The following is a 17,075-nucleotide window of genomic DNA, read 5'->3' on the forward strand; positions in this document are numbered from 1 at the left end:
GTCTGGAGGATCATGTGGCAATTCTTCAGGGCCAAGTATATACTATTTACACAGTAGTTGTTTCCAGTATTAGTGTCAGATGTGTCCCAAATACTTAAAGCAACCTAACAATGAGGTACCTTATTAGACCAACCTAAACCAAAAAAAACAGAAATGAAAACAACATAAATCATAATGAACACCATTAAAGACAGCCTCTGGGGATACATCATGCAAATCTACATGCACAGGTGGTTAGAAGAACTCATAAGTGGTAAACTCTGTGAAAAAGGAAGAATCATTGTGGTAAACGTGTAGCACATATAATGACTGAGATAAATGTGGTGGTAAAACAACCACTGTGGTACATTTGTAGCAAAACACTCACCCAATTGGGGTGGCTCACTAGCTCCTTCAGGAACAGGCGGAGGCTGCGTTAACGTCTTAGATATGGCATAAAATCAAGAAATTGTTACAGGCAGCCTGTTGGTCCCAGCAGAATGAGACCAGCATGGAAAAAGACCACAGGGGCGAGGAGCGACTTCCTTGTGAAATAGAAAATGAAGAGAGTACTCACAATTCAGCCACAGCTGCTTGCCGGAAGACCTACCCCTTTCTCCACCAGCTCGGGAGAGTGCAGTGAGTGAGGTACGGCTGGCCTAAGTACCTAGAGTGGATGCTGGACTCGGGTGGGTCCAGGTGTTCCGGAAGCTGCCTGTCCGTGTAAGGTTAGACTAACAGTGAACTCGCAGACGGCACGAGAATTACTGGCGAGAGGCAGGGTAAAAGAGGGCGCCATATTGTATGAGGGAATCATGAGGAGCTACTCGGAATCAGTGACTAGAATGGCTGGTAGTGACCAGTTTAAAGCAAATATTGGCGCTAAAGGGGGCGTTCCGCAAATAGAGGCATACAATTTAAAAGCACTTATAGGAATCGCTGGTGGTAACCAGTTCAAAGCAAACTATGAAAATAGATGAAGTGGGCCACAAATAGAGGCACCAAACTCAAAAACAATAAAAGTAATAACTGATAGTGACCCGTTAAAGATAAACTATGACAATTAAGAGGGCAGCCCACAAATGGTGGCACACAAAATGGGCAGCTCACCTAAAGATGAACACATACGGGCGGCTTACAAGTGGAGAGGCCCATGACTGATAGTGCCACAGTCATACAGCAAAAAAGGTAGGATCGTGCCTTAAAGAGGTCCGGATGATAGAAAGGGCATGGCTGTTAAAAGAGTTGGGTCACATGTGAGGAGAGCTTAGGAGGGGGGAGAAACAACATCCCCCACAAGCAAGTATATCCTAACCTTCAAGGGTCCCCTCAGACAGGCATAAGGACTGTGGAGAATGAGGGTTTATATCACCCTAGCTCATGATGGCACATGCATGTAGGTAGTGGACTATCTATTTTCTTTGTTCCAGGAGATATCTTCATTCATATTATTTTGATCACAGCAAAGATGTAAAATCCAGTATTGTTCCTATCTACAGAGGGCCTGTCTGCTCATGTGTGGGTGTGCCTCTATAATTGTACATTTGAGACTGTCTGGTCCTGTGCGGCCCTGCTCTGCAAAATGTGAATAGAGCTTAGTGTTGAGCTTGTGGCAGCCAATATTGCTACGATGTTCCATGATTCGTGTTTTGGCTATCCCAGTGGTCATGCCTATGTAACATAGATTTCAAGGATATGTCAAGGTAAAATGCAATTATTTGTGTTACAATTTGATTGATTTTTCGATACCCATTTAAACGCGGGGGATAACTGGATCTCCTTGGTCGGCTCTGTCAGGGTACACACAGTACATGACCCACATGGAAAATGGCCCATCACTGGAGGGAGACCCCACAACGGACGTTGGTCACTCTGGATGCTGTGTGGTGGTCTAGTGTGGACAAGGATGTCTTTTAGGTTCCTGGTGCGTTTAAAAGTAAACCAACGTGGTGGTAATGTAAGTTCGACTATTTGCAAAATGCCCCAATATTTCTTAATGATTTTCCTGATTCTGTTAGAATAAGGAGTGAATATGATTACACACATCAGGGTTTCTTTGGTTCAGTTCTAGCAGTGCCTCTCTGTTGTTGTTGCAGGCCCATATTTTTCTTTGTTAATGTTGTGTGTTGGGTAATTGCATAACCTCAAATTGTGTGCCAGTTGGTCAGCCTTGATTTCATAATCCAGGACAGTACTACAGTTGGGTCGTAGCCGCAGGAACTGTCCGAAAGGTAGGTTGTCTCTCAATGATTTAGGGTGGTGACTACTGAATAAGAGGAGACTATTGCAGTCCATGGGTTTCTTGTATACTGTGGTGCTAAGTTGCCCCCCTGTTAGTGTGATCATCAGATCTAGGAAAGGAATACATCTATTGAATATGGTATACGTAAATCTGAGGTATCGATTGAGGGGGTTAAGACAGCCACAGAATACCCCACATGATGCCATGTCACCCTTCCAGAATATCAGGATGTCGTCTATGTATCTGCACCAGAGAAGTATGTTACTGGTGTAGGGGTTGGAGCTGTCAAAAATGACCCTTTTCTCAAAGGCCACCATGTAGAGGCAGGCCAGGCTCGGGGCGAAGGTGATACCCATGGAAGTTCCCTGGGTCTGATAGTACAGCTGTTTCTTAAATTGGAAAAAGTTTTCAGTCAGGGATATTGTGGCACACTCCATTATGAAATTCACAAGGGTAGGGTAACCCCATTACTCTGCCAGGAGAGCAGCCTCTACAACCTCCAATGTCGCTGTTTGCGGAATGTTAGTGTGGAGGGCCTCCACATTTAACATTACCAGTGAATCGATTTCAGGGGCTGTGTCAATATTTTCAATGAGGCGTAATACATCCCTAGTATTGTGTAAGAATGAGGGTGTCTTCTGAACAGGTTGTAAAAGGTGGTCATTGAAGCGTGAGAGGGGTTCAAGAAGGGAATCAATCCCGGAACCAATGGGACGTCCAGGTGGTGAATTCTGTCCCTTGTGAATTTTGGGGAGGACATAGAAATCGGCTATCCTAGGTTAATTTTGATTAAAAAAATCCACCTCTTTTTGTCTAATCCACCCTTCTGTCTCGGCAGTGAAAAACATTGATGTGATACGAGTTGTTTGAGCACCCGTGGGGTCACTATCAATGCGGGTGTAGTAGTGATGGTTTGCCAACTGGCGGTTGCATTCATTGTCATAGTCCACTGTTGACATGATCACAGTGGCACCAACCTTGTCTGCTTGCTTGATGGAGATTTAGGCGCTGTTTGCCAGAGCATTTCCCGACGCAGCTTCTGCAGCAGAAAGGTTGTGGAAGGCAGAGGTGCTTTTGCCCCTGGAATCTTCTTTAAGAATTTGGACCAGTGGGCTTGCTGATTAAATTGGATTTGGAGTACCACTGTGCCTCCTTTTAACCCTCTTTGCACAATTCCCTCACACCTTGCACCTACATCTACACCACGAGACCCTATACCCACACTGGACCCAATGGCTTGGGACCACAAGGTCTCCGATATAGAGCCCCTCATAGGGTGCTTGTCAGGCATTGCAGCGCTGGCCTGACAAGGAGCATGCCCTATGATGAAGCAAGACACCCAGCTGGGTGTGTGAGGGCCACAAATCCCAAAGTGGGAGCACCCTGTCTCCACCAGAGGGTTAGGGCGTTAGACCGACACAGCATCTTCCTTTCCTCTCTCTCTAAGGAACTGTGTACCATATCCGCCTGCTTATTTTATATGTAGTCACTTTGTTCTTTTTAGCTTCACCTCTGATTCCACCTTCACTCTCACTGACCCTGTACCCACTGCAGTATCCATATGTTTTTTTAATGCACTTCGACCACAGCATTGAATAGCCATCTAATGTCTAAAATAGCTAGTGATATTAGCATATGATGTCCTGCATTCCCTTCATAATGTAACTTTTTCTTATCTATACATTGTGCCACATTAACCTTGGATCTTTTGAAACTGTGGTCTATTCATCATACAGAATTGTACAAACAACAATGTCTTCTGGTGTTACTGGAGACTGAGAAAAATAAATTTACCTATTCAGTGGCTTAAGAGCACTTTGTGTGTCCCGAAAGCCTGCGTTCAAATTCCAAATTTCCTACATGACTAAATTCTGTCATCTAAGTCAAATTAATTTACTTTGTGTGTCTATTTTATTTGAAAGTGACATTTGACAGAACTTCCAAGGTATTCAGTTTAAGATGGACTGTCTACAAAAAAACTCACTTGTATGTTTTATTAGCCAGTAATGTTATGCAATCACAATAATATTAGCTATGATGTAAGGGAAACCAGATAATTGAGCACTTTGTTCACTTGTGTTGTCAATAGGGTGGTTTGATGAATGTTTTAATGTTCATGCTGAGAAACTTTGATTTCATATAAATGTTAATGCACTGTTGTGATTTAATGTACTAAACTGAAACACCACCATATGTTTTTCAAAGATTGCATTGTTTTTTGCCAAAAGAGGTTATATAGTGGGATAGTAGCCAAGTATGTAGCATCAGATTCAATATTACATTTACAGAAGAACAGTGCTAGGCTACATATATTTATGAAGAGTTAGGACACAATTTTTATACTTTTGCTATGTAACTGACTCATAGTAAACTGTTCCTCCTCACCCCCAGCCAGTTGTCTCTCCCTTACCTATCAGCATATGGGAGCTGAGTATGAACGCTGTGGTGCTTAGAAGAAAGTGATTTAGTGGGGGGAATCATGACAGCATGTTAGAAATAGAAGCTCTTAGATCACTGCCTTGTGCTGTTGCCTAGATGTGGCAAGAACAACTACTACATAAAAACCGAAAGAGTATGAGTCTGGGTGGTTTACTGGGAGGCGGGGGAGAATATCATCATTGGTGCAGTCTTTAAAGCCCTCCACCAAAACATCCCACATCTGTGCAATAAAATATTTTCTCAGACCTTCTCATTTCGCTTTGTAACAGGGTGCTCTCAGATCGAAACCAAGAGAGCGAGACCAGACTCAGCTTACGATAGTTGGAGGAAGTTAATCCTTCCAGTGCAGTGTGATATTGTGTTTTACTAGAAGAAGAGTCAGGTTGAGGAACTTAGTGGAGGGTTTCTTGAACTTCGGGCTGGGGAATACACCCAATAGGACCACTTCTGGTGAATTTGTTAGTACATGGTCCTTCGTAGTTAACAACATTCCGAGAACAGTGTGGGGCAAGACTAAAGGGTATGAAGCAAATTGGCATCTAATATAATACAGCAAAGATATGCAGCTGCTGCTAAAGGATATATTTTGTTAATTCAGGCAGATGTAAGGTAGTCTCACGTAAAAATATTAAAATGACTATAATTTAAATGGTAGTCACGGGTTACTTTGTGGGGATAGTCCAAAATGTTATCCCAGTCCGTAATGTGCAGAGGTTTGCCCATGTCAGATTCCCGGGTAGTTCAGAGAGAAGCCTTGGAGTGGTCTCCATGTTGCAGGAAAGCTCTGCACACCCATCTTATCAGTATAGAGCGTCTGGAACACCTCATGTGGGCTTGTTGTCAGATGGTGGATATGAAATAGGGCATTTAATGATTGTTTAAGGTGTTCATAAGTGAAGAGTTGACCTGGTAAAGGTTGAAGTCTTCTATAAGAGTGTGGAACTCTAGTTGCTTGTCGTCAACAAATATATCCCCCATTTTGAGAGGCCTGCAGCATGTCACTAATGGAGCTGCCCTGAGGGTAGCCATCCAGTGCAAGTGGGAAGGCCCATGTTTATTAGAATGGTCAGTAGGAGACAATGAGTACTGTGGTAAGTCCTCCTTAAATTCTTTATGGGTAAACCCTATCTCATGCAGCGGGTGGCCAGACGTCCAGTGATCCACTCGGTGTGCAGATAAATAAAGAATTCTAAGTCCAGAAGGGCTAATACACCTGCAGTCACACATAGCTTTAGAGTGGAAAGAGCTACTCATCAGCGCCCCAGCCGCCAAATTAGAACTGGGATGTGTCTAAAGATGGAACGAGGGAAGGTTTGCAAAATAATATATTAACTGGGGTAGCAATACCATCTTTACTAGTGCCACTTGGCCATTACTAAAAGTGAAAGAGAAGACTAAAAAGCAAACTGGCCTCAGAAGGACCATGTCACCCTGCCAGATTTACATTCTGCAGATTAGTGGGGGGTTGGTAAATATTAATCTCTGGTTGTTGAAAGGTTACTGATTCCTGGTTCAATTCAGTGTCTAATTGTATATAAAGGGGGACATTTTACCATATGTTAAAGAAACACTTCTTACATTTTAATATCTTTATCATGTTCTTACATTTTGTATGTGTAATTTACATCTCAAAAGTTTGGAAGATTGTATGTGTACTTTGGTACTTTGTGATGAGCTGCAGTACCATTTTGAGACATGGACAGAGTGGGCTATTGCCCAGCACAACCTTATAAGGGGTCTGGCTCCTGCTCACCCTTCACAAGCACACCAATAGATCATTATACTAAAAGAGTTAGCCAAAGTGGGTGGGTGTTGCTTATTCAACCTCTTGAAAGTGCCTCTTCTATTTCTCTCCTCTCTGCTGACACAACTCCCCAGATATAAAATATTGTTTGATACTCATGGCGGCCCATCCTGTCTGATTTTAGGAATTATACCACCTTGTTCTTCTCTTTTTTATTCATACAGTTCTTAGCAACAGTCCTTAGAATCAGTTGCTGCGGACCTCCCATATGGTCTTTATTTGTTCCACCTCTTTAATCCTCCTTTATTGGTAGGCCTAGGTTCTTAGATAAATGTAGAGTCCCAGATGAATACTCTAGTGCTGTAAGATTACAGACAAGTTATGGGTTCCTCGCATACTGATGTTAGATGTGAGGCTGTGCCATATCATCTTCTCTGTCCCAGTATTCTTTTTTATGTGTAAAGTACACTGGAGGTTGAGGTGAGCCAGTTGTTTTTGTTCAACTTGTTTATGCTAGGAGAAGGTTACTTAAATTACTGTTTCCCAAACTGTTTGCCAATGTTTTAAAAAATGTTTAGAAACATAATCAAAATGATGCTGTTGCTTTCTCTCAAAGATAGAGTGGGTAAATGTGGGGAGGGGAGATGGCCTTGACATGCTCAAGGGCCTTTATTTACTATTGAACAAGGACGTAATCTGTCACCTGAACGCAGCATACTTAGAGGCAAACAGAAGAAGACAATTGTGAATTAATAGTGCTATGTAGAAAATAGTAATAAATGTACTGATAAAGTTGTGAGGTTTGGCCTCTCCTTCGATGTGTTTGTAAACCGAAACGTTTGTCCTTAATTTTTTTAAGAATTTTGACTGTTTGTCCTGAAGTTGTGTCCTGAATTTGACCCTTTGCCCTGAATTATTTACAGTCATGTCCAAAATTATCCTCCATGCCAGGGGCCACTTCTAATTATAAATCAGACAAATGCCCACTGAGTCCATTCCCCCGAAAAAGCCGACCAGATAGTTCTATAAATCATAAAGAATCCATTCACACCTGTATGATTGTGCTTCAGATTTGCCTCTTAAATCTCCTTTCCTCCTTCTCACAAGTCCTTCCCGCCCTTGCACCAAATAAACCTTCTTAGACTAAACATAACTTTTTAATTAGTCTTCTAATTCCCCTTAAGCTAACTTCCTTCCGAACCCTCTATATCCATCACATCATGATTTTCCCTCTCTTAGGGAGAGACTGTGGCCAAAACGCCAACTCAGGAGGTAGCGATTCGGGTTTGAGTCTTGATACAAAGTGAAGACACCAATAAGGTAAAAGAAAGTCTTCTTTATTCCAACACTGCTCCTCTCTCCACCACAGTCAGGTAAGAACATACACAATATTCTAAGGTAGACTCATGGTATCTGGAGCGTTCTAAATGTGACACAGGAGAAGGGGGGTGGAACATACCATTATCAAACGAGCAGGGTGGGGTAGGAATAAGTACAGCGTGGTTTACAGTGTTAAAACCAATAGATTAAATACTAGTACTTTGTAAACTGAAGGGAATGTAACATATCTACCCCCTTACATAACATTGCAATAATCATGTGTACCTAATAAAGTCTTTGTGCCAACCAGGAGTTCTGCGTGTTCTCTGGGTGGGGTAATGGTTGCTTGAGTGCGGCACTGTGGGGAGACTTTGGTTTGCTACTTGGTTATGTACATCTTGTGACCTGAGCAGCCTAGCCATACTCCATAACGGGTCATTGTCTAGAATGACGGTGTTGTTCTTTATATCTGTTATGCACATGGGTTTGGAGAACTCGGTCTCCGAATTGCTTTTCCTAGGATTCTTGATACAAACCCAGTCCCCCACTTCCCATCGTGGCATTTTGATCCTGTGCTTGGTGTCATACTGGGATTTGTACCTGTCCTGGTGAATGAGAATATTGTCTTTGAACTCTTGCATGTCATTGGTGATGTGGGATCCCCCCAACCAGTTGGGGTAGAACTTGGTGCAAGGTTTCCTACCTCTTAGGGCAGAAAAAGGGGAAATGCCTGTGGTTAGATTAGGGGTGGTATGATATGCCCACAACATGTCTTATAATGCCTGCTCTGTGGTAATGCTGTTGCTACTAGCTAGCTGTATACAACCTTTGACCATACGGTTCATTCTTTTGACAAGACCATTTGCCCTGGGACAATAGAGTGGGGATCTCACATGTGCTATATTGAGGTTGTTGAGGAACTCTGTCATGACATGAGAGGTGAATTGCACTCCATTGTCGGTGTCGATGGATGCAGGAATGCCCTCTGTTGCAAAAGTGTCTCTGAGGAATTGAATGACAGTTGTGGTTGTTATTTGACTAACCATCCTAACAGTTGTCCAATGTGAATGATAATCCACCATGACCAAGACGAACTGCTTAGTTACCCTTCTGAGATTCAATGGTCCCATTATGTCCAAGACTACCTTTTCCCATGGTTTGTCAGGTACGCATACAGGAATGATAGGAGTTTTCCTAGGCGTCTTTGTTTTGTCACTGTTGGCACATGTCTGGCAATTCTTGACTTTAGTTTCTAGTAATGAGTCCATGTTAGGGAACCAGTATCGTTCACGTAATCTCGTTTTGGTCAGGCTTCTGCCTAAATGACCTTCAGGGACTAGGTCAATTATTTTGTCCCTAATGGCCATGGGTGGAATTATTTTATCATTCTTGAACAACATGCCTTGATTGATGTTCAGTTTGTGGCGTACTTCCCAGAATTTCTTCACTTCAGTAGCCACTTGGTCTTGGTTATCAGGCCAACCCTGTAATGTGTATGAAATGAGTTGTGACATCGTGTTGTCTAAGTCCATGCATCTTAACCATTCTTGGAAGAGATAGTGGTAAGATTAATTTGGAAGATTGGGGGTTCAATCACATCAAATTGCTCTTCCATATTAAGAGGACTTCTGGAAAGAAAATCTGCTGCTGAATTTTATTCGCCTGGCACGTATTCCATTTTGAAACAAAAACCCTCTAATCCCAGTATCCATTTGGCTATGCGGGGTGTATTACAAGAGTTTTTCTTTGAATTAAACATAAAGACCAATGGTTTGTGATCAGTACATACAGAAAATTTAATGCCCCATAGGAAGAACTTAAAATGTTTCACCCCCCCAAAAAACAAGCCAAAGCTTCCCTTTCTACCACCGAATAGTTCATCTCAGCTTTTGTTAGGGACCGTGAGGCAAAAGCAACAATTCTTTCATTGCCATCGATCACCTGTGAGAGGGTAGCCACCAAACCTTTTCCACTTGCATCTGTGGTAAAAAATGTTTTACGGTTATGTTCAAAATTACACAAGTAAGGGGCTGAAAGTATACCTTCTTTGACTTTATCAAAGGATACCTGGTGTTCTTCTGACCACTGGAACTGGGTGTTCTTCTTCGTGAGTTCCCTGAGATTGGCAGACAGTTCCGCGAAATGATTAACATATTTGGACATGTATTCGGTCAATCCCAGGAAAGACTTGAGTTCTTCTTTATTGGTAGGTGCTGGGGCTTCTTTCACTGCTTCAATTAAGCAAGGTTTAGGTTTGAAACCTTCTCTGGAGATGCAATGGCCTAGATACTCCACTGATTTTACCCCGAGTTGGCATTTCTCTCTTTTCAGTGTGAGTCCTGCATCTTTGAACTTAGAAAGAACTTGTCTTCATACGTTGCCGTGTTCTTCAATATTGGCCCCATATATTAGAACGTCATCTTGGAAGCAGAGAGGTTTAGGCACTCCCTTCAGGACTCGCTGGATTATGTTCTGAAACACAGCTGCCGCCAAGGCTAGCCCGAACGGCATGCGACAGAACATGAACGTCCCTAGGGGTGTAGTGAATGCAGTGAGCCTTCTCGAATCTGGGTGTAGCTCTACTTGGTGGTATGCCATGGATAGATCCAGGACGCTGAAATGTGTGGCCTTCCCCATTGTACTTAGCATTTCATGAATGCGGGGTGATGGATGTCTTTCTATCAGTATGCTGTTGTTCAGGTCCCGAAGGTCAATGCACATCCTAATGTCTTGGCTATGGCTCTTTTTGCCAATAACAATGGGGGCCACCCACTCTGAACAATCAACTGGCTGTATGATATTTAGCTTTTCCAGCCTACTCAATTCTTTTTTTAGTGGTTCCCACATAAGGTGTGGAATGGGTCTGGTTTTGTGGACCACCGGGCTGGCATTGTGTTTCAACTGAATCTTGTGTTGGAAATCTTTAAGTAGCCCTAAACTCTCTGAGAAAACCTCTGGAAATTCATTGGTGATATGCTCAGAGTTGTTAGAAATATTAGTGAACGGAACTTGTTCGGGGTTGTTGGGGTCCAGTTTGATTCCTAACTCTTTTTGGTGTTGCCACCCAAGCAAGTTGGATCCATTTTCCACCACGTATACTTTGCCTACCGTGGAACGGTTCTTAAAAGAAATGATGGATTTGAACATTCCCTTCATGGGTATGGGGTCCCTATTGTAACCACTGGGAGCTATGTCTGCCTTACAGAGTTTACTTTGATTTTGGCCTAGCATAGTTGTAAAGTCAGAAAAATTTATCAATGTGAATGGGGAACATGAGTCTGCAAACATTTTGACATTTTTCCCATTAATGGAGACCTCGCATTCTGGATACTTTTGTATGTCATCAGCCCCCACTTCGTTAATTTGTAGGATTATCTTTTTGACTTGGGTTTTGTCTTCACTGGGTTTGTTGTTTTCCATTCTCCTTGGAAAACATCCACAAACCCTAGATAGGTGACCTCTCCTATTACATTTTCTACACAATGCAGACTTTGCCTGACAGTTAGGATCATTGGCCAAGTGATTGTTGCTACCACAACGGAAACATTTTAACTTGGGAAATTCGGGGTCTTCTGACTGATTATGCCAATTGTCCTTCTTGGGTTTAGATGCCTCATTTTTGATTTTGCAGATTTCGGGTGCTTCCTCTGTGTTAGATATTTCTGCTACTCTATCCTTATAATCAGAAGAGTTTATTTCCTTAACACAAATATCCGTTTGTTCGATAGATTTTGCTATTTTGACTGCTTCTGTAAGATCTGGTTGTTTTTGTAACAACTTCTTTTGAATTTCCTTGTTGTTAGTGCAGCGTACTAACTGGTCCCTGATCAAGGAATCATTTAAATCTTGGAAATCGCATAACTTGCTTAGAACCCTTAGAACTGCAACATATGTAGAAACGCTCTCTTGTTTTCCCTGTGACCGTCTGAAGAATTTATGCCTTTCTAATACTACATTTACCTTGTCCCCAAAGTGAATGCGTAATTTGATTAATGTAGAATTGTATACATCCTCATCCTCGCATAACCTGCTTAGAACCCTTAGAACTGCAACATATGTAGAAACGCTCTCTTGTTTTCCCTGTGACCATCTGAAGAATTTATGCCTTTCTAATACTACATTTACCTTGTCCCCAAAGTGAATGCGTAATTTAATTAATGTAGAATTGTATACATCCTCATCCTCTTCTTCTGTTTCTGGATCACGAAGTGATTCAAACACTTTCCTTCCCGTAGGACCCAAATTATGCAAGAGTATGTGCTGTTTCCTGAAAGCACTGAACTTCTCCCCTCCTATGGCTACTAGATATGACTCAAATATTTTCTCCCAATCCTCCCATGGGGCGCTGGGTTCCCCGAATTTGTTAAAAAATGGAGCTGGTTGCGTCATGCTCGCCGCTGCCATGGTGTGGGATTGCCAGAAAGCCAACACTGAAAATATAAGGAGAGGAAGACAGGGGGAAAGTAGTACTATATAGACTAGGAGAGAGACAATGACAACGTTTACAAAAAATGTAAAGCTTACTGACCTAGCAAGGACACTAGAAATGACACCTTATAAGCAATATATAGTTCCTAATACAAGCAAATATGAACAATTGTTAAAGCACACGGGTAGGGGAATGGGATAAGGTGTGTGTGTCACCGTTGTTGTAAGTAACACACAGTTGGTGAAATGTATATAAGGTGTGTGTGTCACCGTGGTTGAAGTAATTCACTGATGAAATTATCAGGCAACTGACAAGTGACACGCTGAGTAATGAGTTAAGGAGTGCGTTTCTCCGAAAAGGTATGGCATGTGGTGTGCGTGTCACCATTAGGTCCTTGCTAACATCTGACAAGCAGACAAATGAAGTTATTACTTGCGCTTGTGAAGAGATCAGCTGGGTGCTCCGAGGTGTCCGCTGGTGATGACTGAGGCGCTGAGGTGCGGAGCTCAGAACGCTCCGATCTGACGGCAAATGCCGTCTACTGGGTTGCTGAGGCAGGGACAGGGCTGGCGTTGCTTTAGGGAGCTCCGGAAGAATTCTCAAAAGGAGGCGGACCTCCAGTCGGGGATCAGGACATCCGTCAGCGCTGAGGAGGCTGAAGGGAGACGCGCTGTGGAGGATGAAGGGAGACGCCCATTATGACAGACGCTGGGAGGGGCTATATTAGAACATAACAACCCGGCACCTCGTCATCACCAACGTCGAAGAGACGCCTCGGTCGCAGGAAGGCTGGGGTCCCTCAGCAGGTAGCATGTGGTAGCGAGGGTGATGGTAAGCAAGCTCACCGAGCACCACACTGGCGGAAGAACGCCTCCAGTCAGTGGGGAGCGTATTCAAAGGAACCCCTAGTCGATTTTCCTCAGAGGTGTGGAACCCCGCCTCGCTTTAGGATAGGGCCCCCCTCCGTAGTGCGACACCTGGGCAAGGCATCACAAATGTCCCTCACGAATATCAGGGAAGGCATGCAGGAATTCAGCGGATATACACAACTAGGCACTCGGCTGGCGAAGACCAGGGCACAGTTGCTGGAAACAGTCAACGCTGACGAGGAAGGTGACCACAGATCGGTTCACCGAATCGCCAACGCTAAGATAGCAGGCAGAGTAGTGGAGAATATGAGCTGTGCCTATTGCGAAGCCCTCTCTCAAAGAAAAGAAGATCTCACCAGCGTAGTTTGAAGAGAAGACATGGTCACCTGCAAGTTGATGAAGAATTGCGGTGGAGTATGCAGAAGGGGAGGAGCATGTAACATCTGTCCCCTTACACAGATCGTCACCAGTGATACAAAGTGAAGACACCAATAAGGTAAAAGAAAGTCTTCTTTATTCTAACACTGCTCCTCTCTCCACCACAGTCAGGTAAGAACATACACAACATTCTAAGGTAGACTCACGGTATCTGGAGCGTACCAAATGTGACACAGGAGAAGGGGGTGGAACATACCATTATCAAACGAGCAGGGTGGGGGTAGGAATAAGTACTGTGTGGTTTACAGTGTTAAAACCAATGGATTAAATACTAGTACTTTGTAAACTGAAGGGAATGTATCAAGTCTCTCCACCGGTGCAACAGCCTGTGATTCTGGGCAAATCACTTATGCCCACATGCATCAAGGGTTTTTGCATTCGCAAACGGTGCGAATCGCAAAAATCGGCCGTTTGCGAATGCAAAACCCTTTTTTGGGATGCATTAAGGTTTTGACTGTTTTCGCAATTTAAGAAATCGCAATTTATTCGCGATTTCTTAAATTGCGATTGCATTTCAGAAGTTGAACTTCATGCTAATTTACCAAAAACTTTCAAACATGCACTAGTTGCATATTTGAAAGTTTTAATTTACACACACACATGTCCTTGGGTCATGTGTGTGTGTAAATTGCACTTACAGTTAAATTTCAGGGATGCAGGGAGGGGTTCTTTGAACCCCCCCCTGCACCCTTGAAATTGCATTCACATTTTGCGAATCGCAATTTGAAATTCGCAAAATGTGAATGCCTTCCCATTCATTCCCATGGGCCTTTTGGCACATAGGAATCAGTGGGAAGGGTTTTCCTTAATTGCGATTCGCAAATTGTGAATCGTAATTAAGGAAAAATACCGAATCGCAAATAAAATTGTGATATTTTAATGCATAGCATTTTGCGATTTCTTAATTGCGATTCCTTAATTTTTGCAATTAAGAAATCGCAAAATGTTACAATGATGCATGTGGGCATTAATCTCCCTGTCCCCATGGACTGCGCCTGGAGACTCAAACGGGTGATAAACCGTGCTATATAAATTTACAAACTTACTCTCTTAAGGTCTGAGTCACAAACTTGTTTGTGGTCTGCTTGAACATGTTATTTTTTGCTCCTATGATATGATTTCTACACAGATGCATCTCAATTATGCCAAGAGGGCAATGACGTAATCTTGTGCATTTTGAGTAACAAATGTAACGCCAAATGACAGAAATGATTTTAAATTAAACAAAACTTCACGCATGTCTTTATATGCATGGTGGAAGGCCTTGCTTATACTAAAAACCACTAAAACCGGTCATTTTGACAGGGAGTGGGCTACCTTGCTTGCCTTGTTTGGGGTAGTAAGCATTATATAAATGCTTTCATAATTACAATACAATACTTCTCATCCACAACCGAGAGTAGCCTTCAGATGACACCAATGATTATAAGTAATCAAGAGGTCACACCAACATGAACGTTTGTACACCAGCAGTGTTAGTTACATTAACAATTGCAAACAAGTGCCAATATGTAACCATCTTTAAGCAGGAAGGTCCAGCAGTTCATATTGCTCAATGCTCCAGTCTGTATGTTCTGCAACATAAAGAAACTGGAAGTTTTCTACACCAGAAAATGTGATTTTTTAAATGATAACATGAAGCCAACACAGAAGGCTTGATTACGATGTCATTTGGAAAGCAATTCGACCGACTCCTTGTCGGAATCGGTTCTGACCGACTCGGGTTCGGCGAGTCCGACCGACCAATTGCAATGTTTACGAACACCGTTCGGTCGGTCTCCCATTGAATGTAATGGGTGCCTGTGTTCTGACCGACAACACAGGCTCCAATTGAAGAAAGGCATGGTTGCAGAAAACCTTGCACCCTGTTGCAGGCACCCCATGGTGCATGGTTGTAAAGAGGGTGCCATGGGTACCCTCCACAGGCCCCCCACCTGAGGCCTCTGGGTGAAGTGAAGTGGGTCCTGCTACAGGTGCCCAAGGTCACTTCCTGACAGCCATTCCAATGTTGACAGAGCAATTCGGAAAGGCTGTCCAAATCCGACATCATTATACGTCAGTCGGAAACGCGATCCAGAGAGATGTATGATTTGGCTCCGACCAAATTGGAGTCTCCAAATGCCGGACGCACCCGAATCCAAAAGTCTGAACCTGTTAACTTCTATCATAATCAGTTGGAAATGTTCCTGTGTCAGTCAGAAACATAGGTTCCAACACTGTTTAGGAAAATTTGAATGCCGTTCGGAGCCTTTCCAACCGACATCGTAATCAGGCCCAGAGTGCGTAATAAAAGAGCATTAAGCCTCAATCCATGTGTCAGAAGAAATGATATGTTATAAATTATTTCTATTGATGCTTACTGAACATTTTCTAATTAATTAAAAGGATGCAATTTATTTCAACAGGTGTGGCATTAAAACCTGAACCAACAAACACAACAAATCGAGGTAAGCTCTTTGTTTATTTTAATGGATTATTTTCATTTTGGTAATTCTTTATTTTATTTGTTCACGCATCACAGATCATTAGATGCTTTGTTTATTTAATAATTTTGCTCTGAGGGGAAAATAAGCATTGACAAATCCAATAGATCTGTAGCATGCTGCCAGCTTTCATGCTTTGTCAGTGCGTGTAAAGAAAAATCCTGCTCCATTACCCGGACCATATCAATAATAAAGGATGCAGATGTTGAGAGTTGGGTCACCTTTGGCAAAGTTCAAACCCACAATCTTCATTGATTGGCTCACAGATGAGTGTATCCAAGGTGCAAAGAGTGGAAACCTGCCAGGGACGTTTGGCAACTCGAGGGCATTGAGCAAGGTTCTTGCAATGGGAAGTAATGTTGGGCGGTTGCTTAGTGGCGGCCCTTGAATTCCGCATAAGTGCTCCAAAGGAGAGTGTGCTAGAAAGTTGTACTCCTCTTTCCATGGTGAAACCAATACTTATTAAGGTCAAAAGCCATCAATAAACAGGATTAGTGTGAAAAGGAAACGGGAGCCAATGCAATTCACAACAGCCAGAAGTGTTACATGGAAGCTTAATCCTCCAGAGTACCTCATTCTGACTTAACATGTCTTAGGTTACACAATTTCAACATCTCTTTGCACTAACCCATTGCGTGATGTAGACGTAGGTTTATAGGAAGCGATTGGGATTCAAAAGTTGAGACATTTTGAGCATCATTGTATGGATAGGAGTGGAAGGAGTGATGCATGAGGGTAGTTAGCATAACAAAAAGTATGGATACCATGTGATCAAAAGGGAGCACAGCACAGCCAGAAGAGTAACAGAGCCTGATTGAGGGTTGTGCAATGCATGACCAATGTAATTTTCATCAGCAGACAGTCACTTTTCTGAACCATTCTGTATTGTGTTTTCTTGGAACCTAATTCAAACACTGGTGGTGACACTGATTCCATGACGGTCTAATTACCTCCACCTTTATACCATCTCCCACAAACGCCAATGTATTAGTGATTGATTACTGAGGTGGATTTATCATGGAGGGGGTGGCAGGCAATCATCAGATTTCAGCATGGGGGCGCAAACAGCACCACATTGATTACCTCTTTTCCATAGACGCACTGCATGACTGCCTGGTAGTACCTTAAAAAT

At 42.8% G+C, this 17,075-nt stretch overlaps 1 protein-coding gene across 1 annotated transcript in view; it reads left to right on the forward strand.

Moving 5' to 3' along the window:
* LOC147688873 (macrophage mannose receptor 1-like) overlaps positions 1-17,075 on the forward strand; it is a 731,375-nt gene that overhangs the window by 321,199 nt on the left and 393,101 nt on the right. Inside the window, exon 16 of the mRNA XM_086941773.1 lies at positions 15,866-15,907. Within this exon, the coding sequence (XP_086797899.1) occupies positions 15,866-15,907 (42 nt within the window). The remainder of the gene's footprint in view (positions 1-15,865; positions 15,908-17,075) is intronic.

The sequence above is a fragment of the Lissotriton vulgaris genome, chromosome 10 (assembly GCF_964263255.1).
Source record: "Lissotriton vulgaris chromosome 10, aLisVul1.2, whole genome shotgun sequence".
Classification (NCBI taxonomy): domain Eukaryota; kingdom Metazoa; phylum Chordata; class Amphibia; order Caudata; family Salamandridae; genus Lissotriton; species Lissotriton vulgaris.